This window comes from Caloenas nicobarica, chromosome 12 (assembly GCF_036013445.1).
Source record: "Caloenas nicobarica isolate bCalNic1 chromosome 12, bCalNic1.hap1, whole genome shotgun sequence".
NCBI lineage: Eukaryota > Metazoa > Chordata > Aves > Columbiformes > Columbidae > Caloenas > Caloenas nicobarica.
In genome coordinates, this window is record NC_088256.1 from 22,583,160 (window position 1) to 22,605,780 (window position 22,621).

General features: G+C 51.3%; 1 protein-coding gene and 1 long non-coding RNA gene across 3 annotated transcripts; one reads left to right on the plus strand and one right to left on the minus strand.

Moving 5' to 3' along the window:
• Positions 1 to 1,764: 1,764 nt before the first annotated feature.
• Positions 1,765 to 13,016, minus strand: LOC135993385 (G-protein coupled receptor 83-like). Of its 2 annotated transcripts, none has more exons than XM_065643212.1 (6): positions 12,958 to 13,016; positions 9,740 to 10,807; positions 8,975 to 9,100; positions 7,750 to 7,883; positions 3,961 to 4,569; positions 1,765 to 2,168 (listed from the first exon to the last, which is right to left on the minus strand). In XM_065643212.1, the coding sequence occupies exons 2-5, from the start codon at positions 10,121 to 10,123 to the stop codon at positions 3,975 to 3,977; spliced, it is 1,239 nt and encodes a 412-aa protein (XP_065499284.1). In that variant the 5' UTR covers positions 10,124 to 10,807; positions 12,958 to 13,016; the 3' UTR covers positions 1,765 to 2,168; positions 3,961 to 3,974. The 2 variants fall into 2 exon arrangements, with proteins under 2 accessions (XP_065499284.1, XP_065499285.1); XM_065643213.1 differs by lacking the exon at positions 12,958 to 13,016 and adding an exon at positions 11,403 to 11,517.
• LOC135993386 (uncharacterized) lies at positions 6,823 to 8,164 on the plus strand. Its single transcript, XR_010606865.1, has 3 exons — positions 6,823 to 6,864; positions 7,041 to 7,328; positions 7,492 to 8,164. It is a non-coding gene; the product is annotated as an uncharacterized LOC135993386 (long non-coding RNA).
• Positions 13,017 to 22,621: the final 9,605 nt, after the last annotated feature.

A 22,621-nucleotide genomic window follows, 5' to 3' on the forward strand; every position in this document is an offset into this window, starting at 1 on the left:
ACGCCCAGCGGGCCGCGCTGGTCCCGGTTTGGGAACTGTCCCCTGATCCCCTTGGTCTCGGACATCGGGCTGCCGCCAGTGCCGCTCGGGAAGCCGTTTCCACAGCCGAGCAGCACACGTGAAGACGAAGTGATGAATGTTTAAACATCCGTTTACCTGCTGAGCTGGCTCAGACCATGACCTGTTCCAGCAAAGCAGAATTTCTTAGACTCTTTTCCAGCCCTTGTCTGGGTCAGCCCTGCAATTGCTGCAGCCTTGTGCCTGCAGCTCGGCAGAACTGCAGTCTTTTGCCCCCTGTCGCTGTGCCTTGCCCAAATCAAACAGCATAGCTCAGTTTATCTTCCTTTTTTATGTGGTGCATCCTATTCTTTGCCTGAACGCTGCTGAGAGAGTGCCACTCTGTTAGTTGGGACACCCTCAAGTGATACATGAGCCTGGAAGCAATGGGAAAAGCGCGCGAGGCTCTGAATCTCATTCAGGCATTGATAATTACCAGTGTAGAGATAGCTGAGCCATTACGAAGATGCAATACAGTCAGCTCTTACATCATGCCCATTTAGGGGAGAAAAATCCAGCAATGAATAGATGCTGCGATTGACAGAACCAAGGAAAACCAGCTAGGTCATTTTTCACAGCAAGAGATAGCTAACTACATGGATTAGCAGAAGATCAAGGGAGTATGAAGAGAATCACAGTTCTTTGGAATGAGGTCTTTGGTTCCTCCAGAAAAAAAATATTATAATGCCATTTAAAGAAAGAAAGGAAGTGGGGTGGGGGGAAATAAAACACCAACCTAAGAAATATTAAAGATGGACTCAACACGAGGTTAAGAGACTTTTGCTCTTCTACTTGGCTCACAGCCACTAGGCGTGACAGGGGCTCCCAGAACAGCTTTTCTATCCAAGGGCCAATGGGCAGGTACAACTCCAAGGTTTGCCTGCTGCTTCCCAGAAATGTGGCTGTTTCTGAGGAACCCAGCACCAGTCTGTACCAGCATTCTTGGACAAACACCTCAAGAAACTACCGACAATTTCTTGCATGGTAGAACAGCCCTGGGGGTGGGATTTAATCCCCAGCTTGGCTTGTACCCCAGAATTTGCCAGCAGTGAAGCAGATTTCATTTCAGAATCACAGCGAGAGCCATAGATTAATATTTCTCATGGAAGATACCAGTGTTACTGTTGTTGCTATGGTTATTTCATAGAAGCCCAAGATAAAATGTGCGCATTGAAAGACCCATAGAATTATCTCTTCAGAAATGGTGTGTTTTGCACGCACAGTGCATCGTGCTGCAGGTGAGAGATGGCGCAGGGAGCCGGGGCTGTGCCCGGGGAGCCTTTGGGGGCCCAGATGCGATTCTCCACTTTCCTTTGTTCCCTTGTGCAATGTTTGCTCTGCGTTATCCAAAGAGCCCTGGGAAGTTCTGTCACCTCCCAGGCTTTTCGTGGCCCCGAGGCTGCCAGCGCTCATGTTTCCACTCCCCGGTCACTGGGAGAAGCCCACCCACAGTAAGTTATAACTGCACCTCATTTGCAGCCTCAGCTTGTACTAAACACTTGTGCTACAGCAGCCAAAGGATGAAGGATGCTGGGTTTGCAATCTTTGGGAAAAAGCCTCTTAAACTTCTGAAGGTATTTGAGTGGAAAAGGGCTGCTACATTTCTGCAGTGGAAACTGAAAACTCCATACCCACAGCCAGCCTTTCCGCAGAGAATAAACAATATTTTAATGGAGTTAATAATATTTTAATGGAATACATGGTAGTTTGAGGGCCTTGCACTAGAAGTTGATGAGGAGTGAAGAACAGTAAAAAGGCAAACGACACCTTCTCTGTAATAAGTAAATGAGGTGATGCTCATTAATTAGAGATGCTTTTAACACTCTGAAAAGCTCAGAACGATGTGTTTTGAGTGCAAAGGGATGCTGCTGTCCCCAGAGAGGGCAGTGCCTGTGCCCAGGCTGCCTTCGGTTCACGTGTCCAGGGAACTGGTCGTTTCCAAGTGAAGCGCCTTGGGGATCCTGTACCCATTGTTTCTGCTGCGCTCAGGACACTCCGCTCTCCTCTCCTCTCCTTGTGCAGACGTTGTGATGAATCCCCAAGGTGTGGGGACGTGGCCAAGCGGGGTCACCTGGAAGTGACCTACCCCCCTTCTCTCCGGTTCCTTCTCACTGTGCAAATGGGGAAAAAAAGTCAATGCTTAGTTTCCCTTCTTTGTCTGTCTGACCCTCCCCTGGAAGGTGGTGGGAGCACATCGTGGTCCCCACCAGCCACCCAGGTCCCCCGTCGCCTCCCCAGGCAGCAGCTCAGTCCCAGGGCAGAGCAGGAGCATCCCCGACCCCGAGCAGCCGGGGCTGCCCCAAAACCGCTGAAAACCATCACCTGGGGCTCACCAACTAGACAAGCCCAGCGTCCTCAGCCGCTCCTCACAGGACATTCCTTCCAGCCCTTCACCAGCCTCTTTGCTCTCTCGGGGACACATTCTGGGACCTTCACCCCCTTCTGAAATCGTGGGGCCCAGAACTGCAGAGTGCTGCAGGTGAGGCTGCACCAATGCTGCATACTCATCCCAAGCAGTTTGTCTGGGGTTGTTTTTGCTGGGAGTACAGTGTGTCCCTATGAATTTCAGGCCTGAGGACCAGCTGGCCACCCCAGCTGCAGTCCCACTGTCACCACCGAGCACGTACTCGTCACCGGCACGGAGGTCCAAAGGATTAACCAGGACCTGTCGGAGCTCAGAACACACAGCGCTTTATTCCCACAAAGGACTTATGACTATTCAACCCACCGTCTGGATGGACAGGTGAGTAATAATAATTTTCCCCTCTCTTGTCTCTGTGCTGCTCAAGCTCAGCAGGGAAGCTGCGAGGAGAAGTCTGGCCCCTCTGGTCTTGGTGTGGTTTTCAAGAGGGATGGTGTGATGGAGAAAGGGACATCGTGGCCGGGCCAGTCCTGCCAGGTCCTGCTCCCCAGTGCCCGGCCACTGTAGCACTTCTGGTTTCTTTCTGCATTTAATGTCTCTTTTCCCTGTCTTTTTCTTTTTTCTTTTTTTTCCCCTCTCTCAGGTACTAAATCTTTCCTTTGTTCTGTATCTCTTTTTTTACCTGCCTCCCCAGTGCAGCTGAATTAAATTATTTTTCCCAGGACCGTAAACAAAATCTTCTCAGTCTGAGTCAATTCCGTTGTTTAAATGAAACTCTTTTACAGCAATTAGTAGTTTGGAGGATGATTTCATTCTCCTGTTAGTGAATGCTACAGCTCTGATGAAAATTTTTGCAGCCTTTTGTTTAGTGTCAATGTAGGTTTATTTCCTGGACTAATATATTTATAACAGAAACAAAAAGAAATTCTCAATGGACTGGATTTATCCACCCAAGTGCCACCTGAGGCTGCTGTGCCGATGCCTGGTGAGCATCCCCTCCTCTGGAGCGGCGCAGAGACAGAGCTGGGACGGACGGAGCGAGGGGGAAAACCCCATCTGGGCGGAAATTGCTACGGACTGACCCTCACCTCTGGGGGGACGCCTTGGTATAACTTATCTGGTGAAAGTCTGTATGGCTGGAGTCACCCTGGATGTCCAGGTCCTTCCTCCAGACAGGCCAGAGCGGGTCGGGCGGCTCTGCAGAGCCCCGTGTTGTGGCACCTTACGAGCTCCGAGACGGGCCAGTGACTGGGGACAGCACGAGCAATGACGGAAACCTGGGTCCCAGTCCCTCTGCTGGTCATCGGGTGGGCAGCCCTGACAGCAGACCCCCGGGTCTGTGGCCACCCCGTCCCCTGCGTGTGTCCCTGCTCCGGAGCAGCCGCGGGCTCGCAGGGAGGGCTGGGGGCTCCGCTCCCCCCACCCAGCGCGGGGGATGCTGCTGCAGGACAAGGCGGCAGCGAGACCCCAGCGCCGCAACAGCGATTCCTCAGGAGGCGCAGAGGACGCCCTTCGATGTCCAGTGAGTGCAGCGAACTCACCTGAGTCCCCTGGCTCACAGGTCGGTGTTGGCCGTGCGGATGGTCGCGGGGGGGCACAGGCGCTCGGGGACAGGTCCCTGCCGGCACCCGGGCTGCTGCAGCCAGGCCTGCCGGCAGGACGTCACCATGGGCGGCAGCACCTTGTCCTCAGCCTGGGCCACCTTCTGGCACATGCAGAGCAGGGACTTCAGCTCCGACCTGAAGCTCTCGTTCAGCCAGCAGTAGATGAACGGGTTGTAGCAGGTGCTGCTCATGGCGAACCAGTGCAGGGCAAAATACAGGGAGTTCTTGGTCTTGATGCTGAGGCTGGAGATGAGCACCACGTAGCAGTTGAGAGGGAACCAGCAGACAGCAAAGACCACCACTACCAGCATCAGCATCTTGATGCTCTTCTTCTTGTTCCTGTGGTGGGTGATGTACTGCTGCGTGGTGACATCTCCGATGGCGTTGCGGAGCCACAGCTTCTTGGCCAGGCGCGTGTAGGTGACGGTGATGATCAGCAGAGGCAGGAGGTAGAGGAGGAGAAAGGTCGACAGGTCCAGATACTTCCAGACCAGCTCTGTGGGCTCAGGAAAATCGGGGAGGCACAAACTCCGGACAGTGGCTTCCCTTGAAAACAAAGAAATACATATATAGTGTGTGGCATTGCTGTGCAAATGGGTGCTGCTAACTTGGCAAACCACAGTGGGGCTTCCGCACCGCGAGAGGATACTTGGCCCCTTGGCAGGAGCAGAAACTGCTGCAGGAGCTGGGACGTCAGAGCCGCTGGGTGGAAGGCAAAGTGGCTGCTGGGGCCATGGCCATGGGGAGGCAGCTCTCCTTCCTTCCCACCCACCATCCTGCTCCCATCGGGGTTTCAGGAGACTGTTTTTTAAACTCTTATCGCTACATTTTAAAACAGGCGTGATGATTAGAAAACCTAGTCACTTAACTCAAGTTTAACTTAAGCCTGACAGTTTAATTTCTGATGGTTAGCTAACAAAAGAACCAAGTTTAACTCTATGCGATCATTTACTTTAACAGCACTTTGACAACCTGTCACATCCAACCCAGCGGATTCAGGCTCCGGTCACACTTTCCGGCTGCCAGCACCTCTGCAGAGCACCAGGTGACCCCTGCACATCCCACACCGGATGACTGTAAGTGATGGAACATTAGGAGAAAGGAGCACTCACATGTTTATTTCTGGTGGATGTTTTATCCTTTTCTTTCCTTTTTTTCCTCTCCTTCTGTTATTCTATTTTGCCCTTTTCTCTTCAACCCTTGCCCTCATTTCATTTGTATTCAGCACAGATTTTAGTCTCCCTCAAGCTGCATTATTTGTTGCAGTATTGATTAATATCTTTAATATCCTGGTTTTGACCTCTGGAGCTGGCTTTTGTGCCACGAATAGAAGATGGTTTGAGCACGGGGGCTGCGTGCAGGGCTGTGCGGCTGCCGGAGGGACGACACAGGGTGTGGGAGCAGAGCTGTGACGGCGGCCACAGAGACCCTGGAGATGCTGCTCCAGAGGGGAACCGAGGCAGGCAGGAAATCATCCTTTCTGAACCACGGTCCCAACCTTTTCCTCCCCAGGATCCGTCTGGCCGTTGGCACGGCAAGGTCAGCCCCTGCCTGCCAGAGGGGACCTGCCCAAGGAACTGGAGATCTGGCAGGGAAGCGAGCAAGGTGACACCGCAGCGCAGCCCCAAGGTGACACCGCAGCGGGATCAGACCCGCCACAGCCAAGGAGCAAAGCCACGGGGAAAGAGCCGGAGCGACGGGGGCAGCAGGACGTTCAGCCTGGAGCTCTGGATGGCGTCAGGGCTGCAGCCAGGTGAGGGTGATGCTTCAGTGCGGCTGGAGCCTAAAAACACATCTGAAGAGAGCGGGCAGCAGCGTGATCCCACAGGTAACCGAAACCAGCCACTGCCCTCGCTGCCCCTTCCCTCTCACCTTGGAAGGAGGGCACAGAGCACAATTATTTCAGGGAAGAGGCTGATTGAGAGCAAAACCAGTCAGGATGCTGTATTTTGGTAAATTCTGGTCCGGTGGTGGACGTGGCCACTGCAGCCAGAGGTTTGGTGCTGGTGGAGCCCACGTCCTCCTGTCCCCAGCGCCCCAACAGCTCCCTCAGCAGCCCCTGGCCATGCAGGAGCTATTACCAGCTCTATTACAGCTGTGATTTTTATTCAATGGAAAGCAGGGATGAAAATAGCATGTCCTGGAAGTCCTTATATCGCTGGGCTGCCTCATGCCAATGCCGGGCTCGGTTTCCTCTGGCTGTGCCAAGGGATGAGCAGAGACAGGTGCCACGAAACAGATAGCAGCGTTTGTTCATTCATGAGCAATTTGTCCAGTAATACCCAAGCACAGCTGCACAGCAATGCAAGTACAGGAGTAACCCAGCACTTTGTTTACAAAGTCTGAGCAGTTGCAGATATTATATCCTGCATGGAGCAATCTCTCAGTCAGATCAATCCCAGGCACGCGTAAGGAAGAGCTGCAAAGCCCCACGTTCCTCTCCCATCTCATGTGCCCTCTCGTATACAAACCGCAATACAAAGCCCATGCAGGCATTCAAACGCTCTCCCTGCCATGCTGATGGGAGGGAAGTGGCTGTGCCGGGAGAAGAAAGATATTTGTCCTTTATGCAGAACCTCAATATCTACGATAGAAATCTTTCTCCTTTTTCCCATTCCTGTCTCTTAACCCAGCTCCCAGGGCCACCGCTCTCGGGTTGAAAACACTATTCACTGTAAGATTATCCCCTTGGCCTCCAGTCTGGCATTCCTGTGAAATGTGGCACCAGCGGTGTGACGCACCACAAGAAAACACCCGGCTGTGCTGCATTAGGGACTGTTTTCTAGCCAGGAGGAGTCGTGGCAATGCCACAGGCTGGTGGGGACAAGAGGACCAGAAGAGGTTGGGTACCATGGAGGAAAAGAGGATTGCAAGGGCAAACCATTCTGGTTCTCTATTTTACCCTGAGAGCAAGGAATGCCATCACTAGACCAGCTGGAAGGGGGGGGAAGATACACTTCTTTTTCTCTCTTTTTTTTTCCCTCTCTTTTTTTTTCCTCTCTTTTTTTCCCCTCTAGATCAGAAACTTCACTTTCTTCTGATACTGCAGAGGTCCTCATGTGGCTGTGAAATTCCACTTCATCTCGTTTTAACAGCTTCTGTTGTTGTGTCCAGCCGAGCAGAGCTCCCGTCCCCGTGGGACAGCAGCAGAGCACACAGACACAACCTCGCTTCCCTGTCTGGCACTGCTCCTCTCAGCCCCTCGCTGCACGGAAGAGGTGGAGGTTTCTCTTTTGCTTCTCGTGTTTATGTTGGGCAGAGAGCCTCAAGCTTCAAGGAAGGCTGGTCCTGTTTCATAAAGCCAGGTGGGTGGAATGCACTGTGTGAATCAGCCTGTGAACTCCTGGAGCCCCAGGGCTCCTGCCCCTGCCGCCCCACAACGCCGGCCCTCTCCTCCCTGTTCTTGCTGTATAGTCTTGCTAAACTCATGTTTACACCATGAGTTTTGTTTTCTTTTTCAAACTGCAGCCTCGTCTCTCTCTTTCCTCTTTGCCTGCGCAAGCTGGCTAGACCTGCGCTGCCCTTCTGAGGTGTGAGGAGCGGAGCGAGCACGAGGAGGGAAAGGAAAAGCCCTCAGGAGAAAACAGCCTTCTGGGACAAAGCCTCTGCTGTGGGCGGTGAGGTTTCACCACACACAAACCTCCCCGTTCCACTCTGTCCTGCGCAGCCCCCAGCGCCGCAGGGGGTACCGGACCAGTTCACTGGCTCGGGAGGGAAACGCCTCACCTGTAGTGGTACTGGAACAGCTTCTGGTAGATGGCGTGCGGCAGGGAGAAGCAGGCTGCCATCAGCCACATCACAGCGATGCTCAGTGCTCCCCTCGTTAGCGACATCCTCTGCTTCAGCGGGTTCAGGATGACCTGCAACAGAGATGGCACCGTAACGCCGGTGCCACGGACAGCAGAGTCCCTTCCCCACGGCGCACAGCGGGGAACTGCTGCCATGAGCTAACGCTGCTCAGAAAATGACGGCAGTGATTAGGAAAATGGCCTGCTCATTAGTGTGACCTGGAAAATGGGAAACCTGGAACTGTTCAGTCTGCTCAGAAGTGCTTTCAAATAAAATGTTGTTCTGTGAGGACCATTTTCCTTAAACTGTGGGTTCCATTAGGTAAGGAAAAAGATATCTACACGTCTCTTCACTTATGGGTATGTTTGTCTGTTCTATATCAATTACATAAAGATACGTCTCCTGTTCTAGCTGAACCTACAAAGCTGAGACCTCTTCTCTTTTGAGGCATTAACTCGCTTTTTATGATTTTGTCTTCAGTAGATGAAAAGGTAAAGAGCTTATAAAATCCGGGAGTCTGGAAGACACTATTTGGCCTCCCAGTATTTCCAACAGAGGTTTCCTACTCTGCCGCTCCCCTTTACACTGCTCCAGCATCAGTCTCATAGTTATACCATGGGATTTTAGTCTCAGAATTTATTTTACTCCCTGAGACAGTGAGCTGAGAGTTGCTGCCACCTCCAACTGTCCTGCAGCTTGATGATGCAGCAAATGCCCAAACTGGTATTTTATGTGCTTTGGGTGGTAAACCCAAAAGCTCGGAAAAGCTCCGTGTGCAGCTGGAGGAACCCACGGCGCTCGGCGGTGGCTCTGCTGTCCTTCCAGCCCACGTACAGCAAAGCCTCTTGGAGCGACTTGCCTTGCCATACCTGGGGGCCACGTTAGACCTGGCCTTTTAAAAACTATGTGAAAGATGCATCCTCACTCTTTTCCACTGAACGTCTGGCAGTGTCCTGTGAAACCTGGGCTGCTGCACTTTGTTATTTCTCCCCTCCAAGTCCATCAAGCCTTTGACTCTGACACGCAAGGGTTGTCTTTGAGTTTAGCTCCAGGGCCTTCTCACTGGGTGTGGGTTAATGCCCAAGATGTAGCCACCTTGGCTTGGCCAGGCCGGAGCGGGGTTTGGGAAAAGCCTTGCAAGCGAGGGCGGGCGGCGTTGTACCTGGTGCCTGTCCAGGGCGATGGCCGTCAGCGTCAGCGTGGAGACGTGGAGCGAGCAGTACTGCACGAAGCGGCTGACGTGGCACATTGCCTTTCCAAAGATCCACGTGCTGTTCACAAACCGAACCTGAAACCCAAAAAAAGAAGAGCTACATTTGATTTGGAAACACCTTCACATAAGAGTTTACAAGGTCAAAACCCCCAGATTAAATTAGTGGTGCTGCTGCAGCCCTCCTGGCTTGTTCATATAAACACCATTTGTGAACAGCAGTAATAACTTTTTGATTATACTAACAACTATCTTTGGAAAAAGTGGACCGAGAGCTTTCAGTGAAGACTTTACCCAACTGGCACCTCTAAAAAGCTTGACTACTCTCTTCCAGCCACCTAAGTATGACTGGCATTTGAGTTGTTTTGACCCACTAAGTTTTAAGTGTGACTCTCTAGTGCTCTCCAGCTTGTATGTTAAAAGTACAAGTTAATCCAGGTACTTATTCTGCATTTCCCAAGAAGCTCTTGCTGTGGTTTGGTGATGTGCTCGGAGAGACTTTGGAGTCTTCGAGGAGTTACAGAGTCTAAGGGAGCGAAGGGGGCCCACAGGCTGCTGAACGGCGCTTGACTTGCCTGGCAGAGTTGTCTACCAGGCTTGGTGGTGCTGGGCTCGCACCTCAGTCCTGGAAGAGCATGCACAGGAGGCTGTGACCACCAGGCAGAGCTTCCTGGGGACACTCCCCTCCTGCAGAAGGGGAGCACAGCAGCCACTTACCAGGGTGAAAGGCGTGTTGAGCAGCGTGATCATAATGTCAGATATGGCCAAGTTGACGATGAAAAGGCTGGTGGCCGAGTGCATCCTCTTGTTCTTCAGCACCACGTGGCACACCAGCGTGTTCCCAAAGAGAGACATGACGATGATCACCGAGTACGCCACGATTAGGAGAGCTTTCACTGTTGGTTTCTGGGATTCTGGCTCATATTTAGCCAGCTCGGCAAACTTCTCCCACTCAACGATGCGGCTGTCTGTCCAGTTGAAGGTGGTCCTGTTGGTTGCTTGGTAGATTGACATGAGCTTGGCCAAGGAAGAGGAATGGTCCAGCTCCTCCAGAAGCCCCACGGCCTGTGAGCTGTGTGACTGGAGCAGCAAGCGAGGCATGGCGGGTTCACCCAGTCCTCACTCAGCCCGGGGCTGCTGGGACCACAGCTCTGGTGGACACGGCAAGTGACCCAGCAGCTGCAGCTGCCCGGCTCTCCAGGAAGCTGGTGCAGATGCAGTTGCCATTGCAAACACCTTAAACCACGAAGCTGGAGGGTGCGATGGGCTCTCCGGGGCAGAGGCGGCACTGGGAGCACTTCCAGCCACACGGTGGGAAGGGGCTGGTTTGGGACCACACACACTCAGCCCCTTCATAGACCATGAAGAGCCGCAGCTCCGCAGGCAGCCTGGAGAGAAGAACTAGTTATTACATGTAGCAAAGGTAGGAAAACCTCAGGTGGCGTTTGAAGTTGTTTTAATCCCACGTCAGCATTTTCTTCTTTGTTGTCACCTGAGGCCATTTTCCCTCCAAGTTTCAGGAGGCTGCGCTGCTGGTGTTTTCATCCTCTACTTCAAAATATCCAGTTCTTTTCTGTTGAAATGTAAAGGCAGAGCCACTTGGGGATCAGGTTTAAGAGCACAGGTAGCTTTTGTCTGCGTCTCACCCCCGCAGTTATCCTAAAGCGATTCAGAACCCAGAAATCACATCAGAAGCTGGTTGACTTCAGTCTCTCTCATATTTTCTTCTTCAAACAACTGAATTCTGCTTCCAGTGGTTCAGTGCCAGTGAGAAAACAGCCTTTCCTGCAAAAAGCGAGACTTAGTGGTAGAGGCATGAACTCAGAGGAGCCACTGACACCGTGTACAAACAAACCCCCACACAGCGCTGGATACACAAGAGCCACTCCGCAGAGACAAAAGTATCAGCTTCCTCACCTTTACCCACGTCCATTTTTAGATATTTCTGGTGACTCTATATTGCGTTGATCTACTGATGTTAGGTGGAACCTACTAACTACGGACACGGGTATTTACAGATCTGCTACATGAGGGACGAGAAAGTCATTTAGAAGCTCTGTCGATTCTCCGAGAGGGTGGCCAGTTTCTTTGGTACATGCCATTCCTAGCAAGCCCCACGCTGTGTGCACAGATCGATGGACCTCACACCATGTGAGGGATCAATAATCAGCTTTCAGAGCTCTGAAAGGCTCCCTGAAACCTCCCCACCCAGCAGAGCCCAAACCAACATGCTGCCCGCTCACAGTGTGGCCTCAGCTGCAAACACCCTCCAGCAAGAGTCAGAGATCGACTGTTTTCTGATGGAAACAGAATGCAGTGACTGAGTGTGTTTGCACCCATACATTCCCACAGCACGATCCACTTTGGCTTGGCTGCTTACTCTGGGGAGTGTCGGAGGACCTACGAGAAGGTGCCTCTCCAAAGAGACTCCAGAACCACGTCCCTCGGGGCTGCTGGGAAGGAGGGCAGGCGGGCACCGAGGCCTGAGCAGCCCTGCGGGTTCATCCCTGGCGTGGGTAAGGTGCAGAGGACTCCACACCTCCTCTTGTCCGCCGTGGTTTACCCCGAGGATGCCGTTCGCTATGTTGCACAGCAGCTCCCAGCGGGCAGCGAGAGAGAGCTGCACCGAGCTGTAAGGGCAATGCAGCGTGTGTGTAATAAAGAAATGTGATTTTAGTCAGCTCTAGCTGAATCACTTTGATCTTTGAACAAGCACAGCTGGAATATTCATGCTACACTGAAATGCCACCACAGCTTGAGAGAGGATGCTGTGGTGTGACAGATGAAACCACCTATTGCCTTCCTTGCGTCAATTTACATTAGGTTCTCATGTGGAAACTTGTCTTTGCTGCCACAAGACGAGGCTGACTTTCAAGAAACTGCTATAAAGCTTAGGTCAAATCAGATTTGCAGTCCCTGTGCTTCAGACCAGCGTGTGGCAAGAAGAAACCTTGTACAGATTATTCAATTTTAAAAAGCAAAAGAGGTTTTCTCAAGTGCCCATGTGATTGAGAAGCCCATTTCTCAAGGACTACCTGCCGGACTCGCACGCTCGAGTAGCTCACAGTGATAAGGGAACAATGGCCTTAAATGTGGACGATGAATGGGGACGTCCCTTCTCCCTCGCACAGCCATTTCTCTTGTGTTTGTGTCCAGGTTGCTGTACAATCAAATCAAAAAGCTGACCCATCTGAAAATTAAATGAACAGTGTTTTCAGCTGGGTCGGTCTCCTGATCTGATCCATGGCACGGCTGAACCTTGTTCTGCCCAGGGGAGGCACTAGGAACAAACGCCCAAGGAGAAAGGAAGAGCTCAAGATGACACAGCTATAACCTGATTTTCTAGCATGGAATTTCTCCTCAGATCTCTCTGTATCCAGTAAAACATTGGTTTCAGTAACTGCTGAAGCTCCCAGCACTGGCTGCTGCCTCGGACAAGACCACAGGTGCAGCAGAGAGGACGCTCCCGTTCTCCTGAGGAAGTGTGGGTTTAAATGCAGGTTATCCCGATGAGTCGAAATACTATGGTTCCATGCAGTAAGAGAGTTCAGCTTCCAGTTTTTACAACCTGATTGAATCTGAGGGACCAGAGAGGAAGAGCCCACCTCAGGACAACTTGTCCCAGCTCCTCCAGCACCTGGTTCAAACGGGCTGGCTGAACACCCCTAGCTGCCTCAGTAGTCATTTCTTCCGGATGCAGAAACATTAACCTCCCACTCTAACAAATTTAAAGACATCTTTCCAGCCCCGGTCTGCCCAGCGGTTTGAATCCTGAGCAGAAACCCGCGTTCTGCCCACGGAACCAGGTGAATGCCCACCCGAGGGCACATGCGCTGCAGGCACCGGTTACTCGCGGTTTCCAGCAAAGCCCCAGGAGAACGCGGCCCCTCGGCACTCGCCCCCCGGCCCTTACTTGCCCCCCGGCCCTTACTTACCCCCCGGCGCTCGCCCCCGGCGCTCGGCGCTCGCCCCCCAGCAGCGCATCTCCCGCTCCGCGGGGCGGCGGCTCCGGTACCGAAGCCCGCACGTGCGGCCGGGCGGGTGCGGACCCGCCAATCCGCGAGCGGGGCGGGGCCCGGGGGGCGGCCACTGCTCCATTCACAAAAAGGCTCCGGGCGCGCCCGCTGTCCCCCCGCGTTGTTGCCCCCTAGGCGGGTGGCGGGGGCGGCTGCGGCGCTGCCGGCCGGGGACACGGTCCCGCGGAGCATGCCCGGGGACACGGTCCCGCTCGGGACGCGCTGCAGGACCGCGTTCCGCCCGTGCCGGCGGTTCCCCAGCTCCGCCCGCCCTCTGCCGTGCGGCACAGCCGCTCCGGGCAGGCTCTGCCGGGCGCTCGCACCCACCGGAGCTCCAGGGAACACGATTTGTCTCCGGGCGTGTACGCATTTGATGGGAAAGCCACGGCATGGGTTAGTGATTATTTTTGATTTATTTCTGTGCCACAGCTTTGCATATACTTTGTAGGTACTACAAGAGAAGTCCAGACAAAGACGAAGTTCCCAGCAGAGATAACTTCGTAGGAATCGTGACTCCTCTGTTCCTCTGTGGCATTTTAGCAGAGTAAAGAGCTGCTTACAAATTTCACGTTATTCTTTCATTTTAGAAGTATAAGAAGCAGCAGATAGGGTGCTTGATACATGTAGTGAAAATTGTCACTGTTCCTTTTGAAGACAAGCTGTTTGTAAGTTGTTCTGGAAAAGGAACAGGATGCTTTTCACCCAAGAGATTTGGCTGGTCTGAAAAGTCATTAACAGGAATAGAATAATATCAGCTGGAATAATATTTTTTTTTTTTTCTTCCATGTGGGTTGCCAGAACACACACAAGCTGATGCTGAGGATGACAGTCTGATCTCCTCCCCGTGCTCATTCCCAGACCAGCTGGTATGGAAAGTTGGTGCCCGTGCCACTTTTCTGACAGGGGAGTGTTGAAAAGCCCAATGCAAAGCCCAGTGAGCTCAATGGCGATTTTGGTGTTGGTTCCTCTGGGCTGTGCTGCAAGTCCTCGGGCAGGGCTGGGCAGAGCTGCGGCACCTGCAGCCACCCAGCGAGGATGCGGCAAGTGCTGAAGAGCCGAGTCCAGCAGAGCTGCCACACTGCGGGTGCCAAACCAGGCTGGGGGGCCCAGCCTGGGCCCTTCCCACCTCTTCATACCGCTTTGTGGGGGGGCGAGAGGATGAGCAAGTGGCTGCGTGGTCCCAGTTGTTGGCTGGAGTGAAACCACAGCACTAGTACAGAGCACCTGTGTCTGCGGAGACACCAACTATTAACTACTGGAAAAAAAAAACAAAACAACAACCCTTGCAAAAATCTCCAAGCCTGAATTTCTGAAATGAGGCTCTTGGTGGATTTTTCAGCACCAGTAGACTGTTCTTAGTAAGCATTTTTCCCACGTCTGGATTCCTCTTGACAGATGCTGACACAGACATGTGAGAAAAACAAACAAACAAAAGGCAGTTTACGTTTCAGACAGACATTAGAAGACTTTCTTTTTAAACTGGAGATTATTGTCTTTCTCATTTTGCACACTGTGTCACTCACACCTATTCTAAAAATCAATAAAGATGGTTCTGTGTTCTGCCCAATTCCAGTCTCCCCTGGGATCTTCTGATCCCACCTGTGGCTCCGTTCCCACTGTCCCTTCCTTGCCTGGTACCCCCAGGACACGTCACCCAAGGTGCAGGTGGCTCATGGGCCATGTCGTGTCTTGCCAGGATCACCTGTCCGTGCACCCGGCTCTCCAGCCACGATTGAGACCTCTATCAAGGCAGGTAAAGAGTCAGGAGAACTTGAAGATTTTTACTTTTTTTTCCAGTTTGGGTATGTTTGCCATGAAACAGACAGAGCATCCCAGTTTGCACCACATCAGCCAGAGGCTTTTTGAGAAACCAGTGAAGATCTTCCTAGTAAATAGGAGAAAAAGAGAGTGTAGACAGAGAGAGGAATTCCGCCTGTGGGAGGAAAGATATATACATATGATGTGTGTGTTTCCAGAGAATCAGTTCTTTGCTCAAAATTTTGTATTTATTGCTTCCCAGGGTCTCAAAGCTGCTCCAGTTCAAGGTTGTGGAACAACTCCAGTTGCTTTTAGCAGAAGCAGAATGAAGTCTTCTATTTACCATACTATTTTCTTGCCTGAGGGCTGTAGAAAGGACATGCTGTGCATTTATTATCATCACAACAAGATGCATCTGCTTTTTTTTCCCCTGCAGTCACTCTCATTATGACTGTGAGATTCCCATGCATGTGAAGTAATTTCATTTTCCTCTCACATTTTTCTTGCCTGGCACAAATTATTACCAGCTTTATAACTGCAAGTACATTCAAAGAGGAAAGGTATGAGTTTAGTCTAATCAAACCTCCAGCAAAATCCCAGGCATGTAATCTTTCTCCAGGTGCAAATTATTTAATTACAGGTGTGTGCTAGAACCTCTCGAAACACTCTAGCACTCACTGGTTGAAGAATTAAAACTGGTCTGGGGTGCTGCTGCAGTCCGTGCTCATGCGGATAACCGAACATCTCTGTTTGCAACCTGAAATCCAAGCAGAGACTAAAATCATTGCCAGCCACGTTCCCAAAGGCATAGTTCAAAGCACTTGATCGAAATCACACTATTTTAGATGAATTCATAGCAGTGAAATGGGCCATGCTTTTGTTTTACTGTTCCCGTGATGCTCGTGGTTGAACTGGCACTGACGCTGCTCCACACCAGCCGCCCCTGTCCCACAGCAGCCACTCCTGTCCCACAGCAGCCACCTCTGTCCCACACACACGCTGTGGATCTGTCGGTCCTGTGTTTCCCCTTTCGTTAGACAAGTGTCTAAATGATGCTTGCCTGATTTTTTACCTCTTGGAAAACACTTTAGGAGCAGGTATGGCTATGTTGAGGAATAAAATTACTTTGAGTTTTCTGCCTGTTTTTCTTGGGCAAAATTCAAGTTACCTGCCTGTCTCTGAGGAGACTTCACAGGCTGGAGATATTAAAGACATTCAGTATCTTTCCTTCTTATGTCTTACTTTTGAATGTCAGAAGGTCTTGTTATCTTCCTGGAGGGCTGGATGCCCTCTAGACAGATGAATTAATAACACTGCAGATACACAGGCAGCAGAGGCATCGTAACTTCGGAGCTGCAAGAACTCCTTTTGCTCTCAAGTATCAGTGTCTATTATCACTACCAGATTTTAAGGCACAAAAGGTAGAGCTGAATCCCTGCAATATTTATTGCCATGCCTGTTCAATGTGCACGGGCGGGCAGCGTGTGGGTCCCTCGCCCCTTCTCGCTGCCCAGACTCACATCTGCAAAGTGCCCGGGTTTACCCAGGGCAGCATGGCCGGGGCGGAATTACTGACTGTGACCTGCGGGACAAGAGCTCCTGCACCAGCCGCTTCCCTTCGTCTCAGTGTCTCACCTGAGCTCAGCTCATGGAACTCGGACTAACCAGCCTTCCCCAGGCCCACCTGCTCGGCTGCGGCTTTCCTCACCTGGGCCAAAAACACACCAGACAGCCAAACAACTGACATTTCACATTTCAAACAGAAACTACAACCACATTTTAAATTCTTCTGCTATGTTAAATCAAAATACAGTTCAGGTGGCAGGAGCTGGGAAGTGCAAACTGATCTTCCAGTGACACCGAGGCACAATTTCCCCAGGGTCAGGGTACGGTTTAGCATTAGCTGCCCATCTAAACAGGAACAGCGCTTTCAAACATGTTATTTCAGATTAGTCTGCCATTAGCGTATATTTTAAATAGCACTTACATTCATCATAAGCAAGTGGTTGGAGGAGTAAGTTACAAAATGGGCTTCAATAGGAGAAATAAGAAACGAGCAACAATGCAATAGCAATTGCATTTGATTTTCTGTGGACAGTTACCATTTAGACTTTATTCTTCAAAATACAAATGGCAAGTACGTAATAGCTACTAATAATGGAACTTGAGACTGGTTGGAAAAAAAGAGCTTTAAAATGGATTTGATAGTCTTTGAATTTTCAGCTGAAAGGCTTGGATGACAGAACAAAGAAAACCAATATGACATTGTTAGTCTGTCCTGTCCCTGAGCTGATGGGTATTGTCTAATGACTCCACTGGGGTCTGGATCTTCAGGCTTTATTTTTTCGTTTTCTTTTTCCCTGTTTTTCTCCTCAAGGTGACACAGAACGGCTCTGACAGGGTGTTCAGTTCCTGACAGCCGGCCACGCCATCCTCATGGCGGTGAAAGGAACCAGCGGGTGACAGCAGCAGACGGCCAGTCCCCCGCTGCGCCTCCAGCCCAGCCACCGAGTGTCCCTCGGGACAGCCCAACGTGGGGACACCGGCCCCGCATGCTCTGGAGAACGCGGCTCCCGCCGCTGTGCCCGGCTCTGGGCTCCAGGAGCCCCCAGCCTTCAACACCCTGAGCGCGGTTTCTCCTTCGGAGGTTCTTCTTTATTCTTCTTCACGCTCTGTGTGAGGACAGGATAGAAAAACAAACCAACCAACCACATTTTCCTGAACAGAAAACTCATTGCTAGTAAAAGTGACCCGATGATGAGTGGAAAGGGTAAGTCGTTTTTGGGGTGTGAGGTATATACGACTTGTTACTGGGCTCACCTATTTCTTCAGCTCTGACTCCAGCTTACTTGGGGGTGCAGCAGCCAGCGCACAGTGCTTTTAGCCTCTGAACATACAGAAACAGTGAACAGGGACTCTGCCAAGCTCAGGCAAGACCATGCGAAAACTGCACTTAAAACCACACTTCACTGAGTTCACAGGGGCCTGTTACCTTTAACGAAAACTTCAAAACTCCTCCACTTTTCACAGTCCTAAAACTAAACCTGTCTGCAAGCACATTGCTGATCCGCAGCCAGCAAGCTGAAACTCAGCGGGCAAGACTTTGCAGCAGAATCACTGTCACTTGGAGCCTCTGAAGGTGTCTGAGACCTGGGGGCAAGAGCATCGCCAGGCACCGCGGGGACCCCTCATCACACCTCACCCGCCATGGGCGAAGGAGGCAAAGCCGGAGGTTTGGATGCACCTGACAAGGTGAGGAAATCTTAGCTAGCACCTTAGCACTTGCTGTACGTTTTCCTGGCTTTCACATAATGGCTCGTCACCTCTCTCCTCTTTAATGGCCTGATTAATTTTAAAGGCATGACAGGTTTGCTGGGATGACTCACATACCAAGAGAAGGGAGGAACAGAGGAAGATGAGACTCAGAAAGTAGTGGTAAAATATACAATGACTTCAAAACTCTATCCCTTTGTGCAGATCCAACCACAGGAAAAGAGGTGGCAAAGCCAAAATCTGCATAAGCCCCCCAGCTGTGGAGCTCTGGGGAGCGCTCACCCAGGCGACTGGGACAGGGCTCCCTGTATTGTCCCCATCTCTGGCCGGGGACGAGCTGGCTGAGCAGCAGCGACGTCCTCCCGCGGCGCCCCGGCCTCTGCCCGCCCTTGGCCGTGAGCCCCGTGGCTGCGGCGCGTCCCAACAGCAGAACAGCCGAGCGGCGGGTGCGCGGGGGCAAGAGCCTTTGCAGAGCAAACGGACGGCACAGGAGCAAAAACAATCAGGAAAGGAGGTGGGTTTCGACAGTCTCTTGCTCTGAAGCGTTTAATCTTTAGTTTTCAGCTAATTCAGTCAAAAGAGTTTATGAAATTATACTAATGAAATCTGAATAGCATACTCCAACTGGCACTTCCCTAGGAGGTCTAAAGAGCTCAAATACAAAATTACTGATTATCATGCTTTTTAATTTATAAGTTAAACCTGCCTAACCACCGAGGGAACAGAAAAGGGTGAATGTGGCATCCTTTCTTAAAATGGGCTCCAGGGCCAATCCTGATTATTTTAGATCCAACTTCCCTTCCAAGCAGCCTGAAAAATAGGATTAATACACATGTGGAGAAATGGGATTGACTGGAAGAGAAGCCCAGACAGCATTTTAGAGAAAAACCCCCTTGCTTGAAGGAAGCACCGTGGACCAGGAGGACACCGTGGACCAGGAGGACACCCTGCATGAGCCACTTTGGGTCCCCAGGGACACCAGGTCCCCCGGCTTTTGAGGAACCGGAGCTGCTGCGGGACAGCGGGGACCGGGCAGCCCAACCGCCCCGGGACCCACCGCCCGTGCCGGGGGACACACGGACGCGGCTGCGGGCTCAGAGGGGAGAATTCTGCAGGGGAAACGCTGCGGCACAAGAGCCGTGACTGAGCTGATCTGAAATCACGAGGAGCATTTTTCAGTGTTGTGCCAAGCCCCGGGTTGCTGGGACTTTCCTCAAGGGTTGGCCTTCAGGTGCTGGAAAAATACCACGGTGTTGGGCACGTAGGTATGCAGCTCCACACCTCCACACCTTTGAGCAAACAAACAGCTCGGGCTGTCGTGCCTTATCAAAAGGCAGTGCTTGAGGAGATTGGAGCTTCAAAATCTCAGGTCTAAGGAGCTAAATAAGAGCACTGATCTCTGGACCTGGGATCAAACAGTACCAAAACATTTCCAGAGCCACTTAGAGACTTAGATTTCTGTAATAACTGTGGACAAGGTAGTAATTTTCCATTTCTTTCCTTACTGGTACAGAATCCTAAACAATCCAGGCAAGAAATAAAGACACAAACCACCCACCTAGCATGTGGCTGTAGAACACAGCCAGCACCCACTTGGAAGGCTTCAATTACTGGGCAAAACATATTACATGTGCAAGCTTTGGCTCTTTTATCCGCAATATTTTGTACAACTGGCTCAAATGGAAACAGTCACACAGTGCAAAGTTACAGCCCCTCAATACCCGTTTCACTGCTGGATTTCAGGAATGCTGATTTCCTGCTTCTGCTCGACTTTCTTGCTCAAAGGACTGACCTAAATCACAGTGCTGTGGGGTTCCCCCTTTCCAGATGTCAGAGCAAAAATTACGAAACCCTGTCTTGCACTGGATGCGTTTTGCTGAGGAGAGGAGGCACTAATGGTCCGACAGGTCTGCTCCTGCCCACGCACAGCATGTCCGGGAAAGCACCTGGGACGGGGCGAGAGGAACTGGGTTTGGGGAGGGGGTCACAGGGGCCGCCCACCCCAACACACACCCCCCACGGGCACCGAACCCGACACGTGAAACGTGCGGCTGCAAAGGGTTCAACGTCCAAGAGCAGGAGACCCGCGTGTTGCAGGGACCTCCCTGTGAGCAAAGCCCCAGAGCCCGGACAAATGCTGCTGCTGGGGGCTTTCCCAGGAGAAACACGGGGCAGGGGTCCAAAGCCTTCGGTCGGGTTAACACCGTCCTCCTCGGCACCGAGACCACTGGAAAACCTGACCAAATTGTTCATCAGCCTCCCTAGCAACCCGCTGCTCATGCCAGCGATGCTTAATTGCACTGAGTGATGGATTAATTTATGCATTTGGGGCTAATCCAATCTGGAACTTGGATCCTATCCATTTTTCTTCCAGTTTTTTTCCTGCCCTAGCTGGTATCTCAGCCAGGAAACCTCACACCGAAGAGTCCCGTCTGCTTCTCTCCAGACGGCAGCACTCACCGGCAAGCAGCCGTGGGGATCAGGTGGGGATCTCTTTCAAACTTTTTTTTTTTGGTGACTATAGAGCGCCTGGGATTTAATTGCACATTAATGCTCTGTGTTTTCCATTCCACTGATTAGCTTGGCAAACACAAAAGCCAGAGGCAAATGAATGGCTGCAGAGGAGGAATCCAGGGACCTCTCTTTGTTCGCTCGAGAATATGAGCACTTTAAACTGAAGAGAGAGGCATTTTCTTTGAGCACAGAAAATTTATTGCCAAGTGCTGGGCCTGGGGAGAGATTTTTCTCTTTCTATTGAGTTCATTTGTGCTAATCAAAAGGGTATGATCTCAGCGAAAAATGACAGTGCAGGTCAGTGACCATCCCTTGCTGGGATGGAAGGACAGCTGCTTAGACCGGCCAGGTTTGTGGACCTGAACCCCAAAATCCTTCTGAGATGAGAACAGGTGTTGTCAACGTTGGAGACCTTGTGTAAGAGCAGAGATACGTGGCAGGGCTGATGCCATCTGCTTATTTTTGCAGTCTAAACCCATTCCAATTCAGGGAACAACATTTATTTACCTGGGAAGAGGAGAAGGTACAGAAACAGCTGTGACAGTTGCACAGGAGCTCTGAACAGGGACAGGCTGATATTTTGCTTTGCTTGCAGTTTAAGTGATAAACTGACAGCTCCCCCCTGTGCAAGAAGCTCATTGCCAGAACAGATTTGCTGAAGCTGGGGGTGGTTTTTGAGGCAGCTGTATCTCCACATCTCCTGTTGGTGCCAGCCGGCGCGCTCTGCTCCAGTCAGGACTGCAATGAAGCGACGGAAGCGACAGACAGAGCCCCCTGGGTGCCGTCGCTGCCGCAGCGAGGGGATGGAGCCTCCAGCAGCAAGATCCTTCTGCCAGGCTGCAGACCACATAGCCCAGTCCCCCTGCTTTCATTTTTCTATATCTGAGCACACATGGTGCTTTTAACCCTCTCTTAGCACCAAGTGCTGCACACACACATTGAGGACCATGACCTCAAAAATCAAAAATGAAGGTAACTGCAGATGTGCTAATCTGTGTATTCATCAAGATGCCTTTCAAGATTGCACACCATATATTGTTTCCTTAAAAGGGTGCTAGAAAGCAGGATATTTTCTGAAACTTTGTCTTTTAGGGCTGTAGGCAATGGATTGCAAGAAACTGTTAAATCTGTACCTCTGTTTCCAGGCTACTTCACTGCTGAAGTGAGATCATCACAGAAACAAAAAATATCGACATAGAATTATATTGACTTTTTTTTTCTAGGTTGTTCAATTAGACAGCCGATGTCTTTCATTTTGCTCTTTTCATGATGTCTGAATAATTCCTCTCCCAATAGTTCTCTGCTGCCCCATGTTACCGCCCATCATCTGACCAAGCCGCGATGTTCTGCTGCCCTGCACGCGCGGCAGGATGGTCCCAGGGCAGGAGAAAGCCGGGGGTGGTTGCTCTAACCCGGAGCATCGCTGCGCTCCCGGCCACGCAGCAGCCCGGAGAGAACAGTGAGCACAGGTAGAGGGAAAAAGGCGTTTTGAAGTTGCTTGGTGGAGAAGCAGTTTAGAGCCTACTTAATAATCAGGGTAAAAAAACCAAAACAAAACAACTTGCTCTGTTTAGAGAATCTTTTCTCTGCTTCTCCTGAACTGAACAGGCTTACAGGAACTGCTGCTGTTTGTAGCCCGAGGCTTCAGACACACAGAGCAGGTCCCAGCTCCGGGTGCTCCCTCCCCTTGCTGGGGGAACGGGAAGGGATGAATTTCATGAGTTCTGATTCAACATGACATCTTTCTGGGCATTGCTGATCATTTTCTGGGACAATGAGCAAAGCCAGCAGAGACAAGAAGAGCAGTTTATGGTGCCGCTGGGTTCTTGCAGTACTGGAGCTACACTGGGAGAAGCAAGAGCTGTGCAACAGCCTCACCAGCATCAGGGGAGAGACATGTTACAGGAGATTCACAGGAGGGAGAAACTGCTTCATGACTTCGAGAAGCAGACAAGAACAGGCAATTATACTTCTACAGGTAGCAAATAAGGCTTTCTGTTGCAAAGCGAAGTCTAAACTCCTACAGAAACTCTAAAGT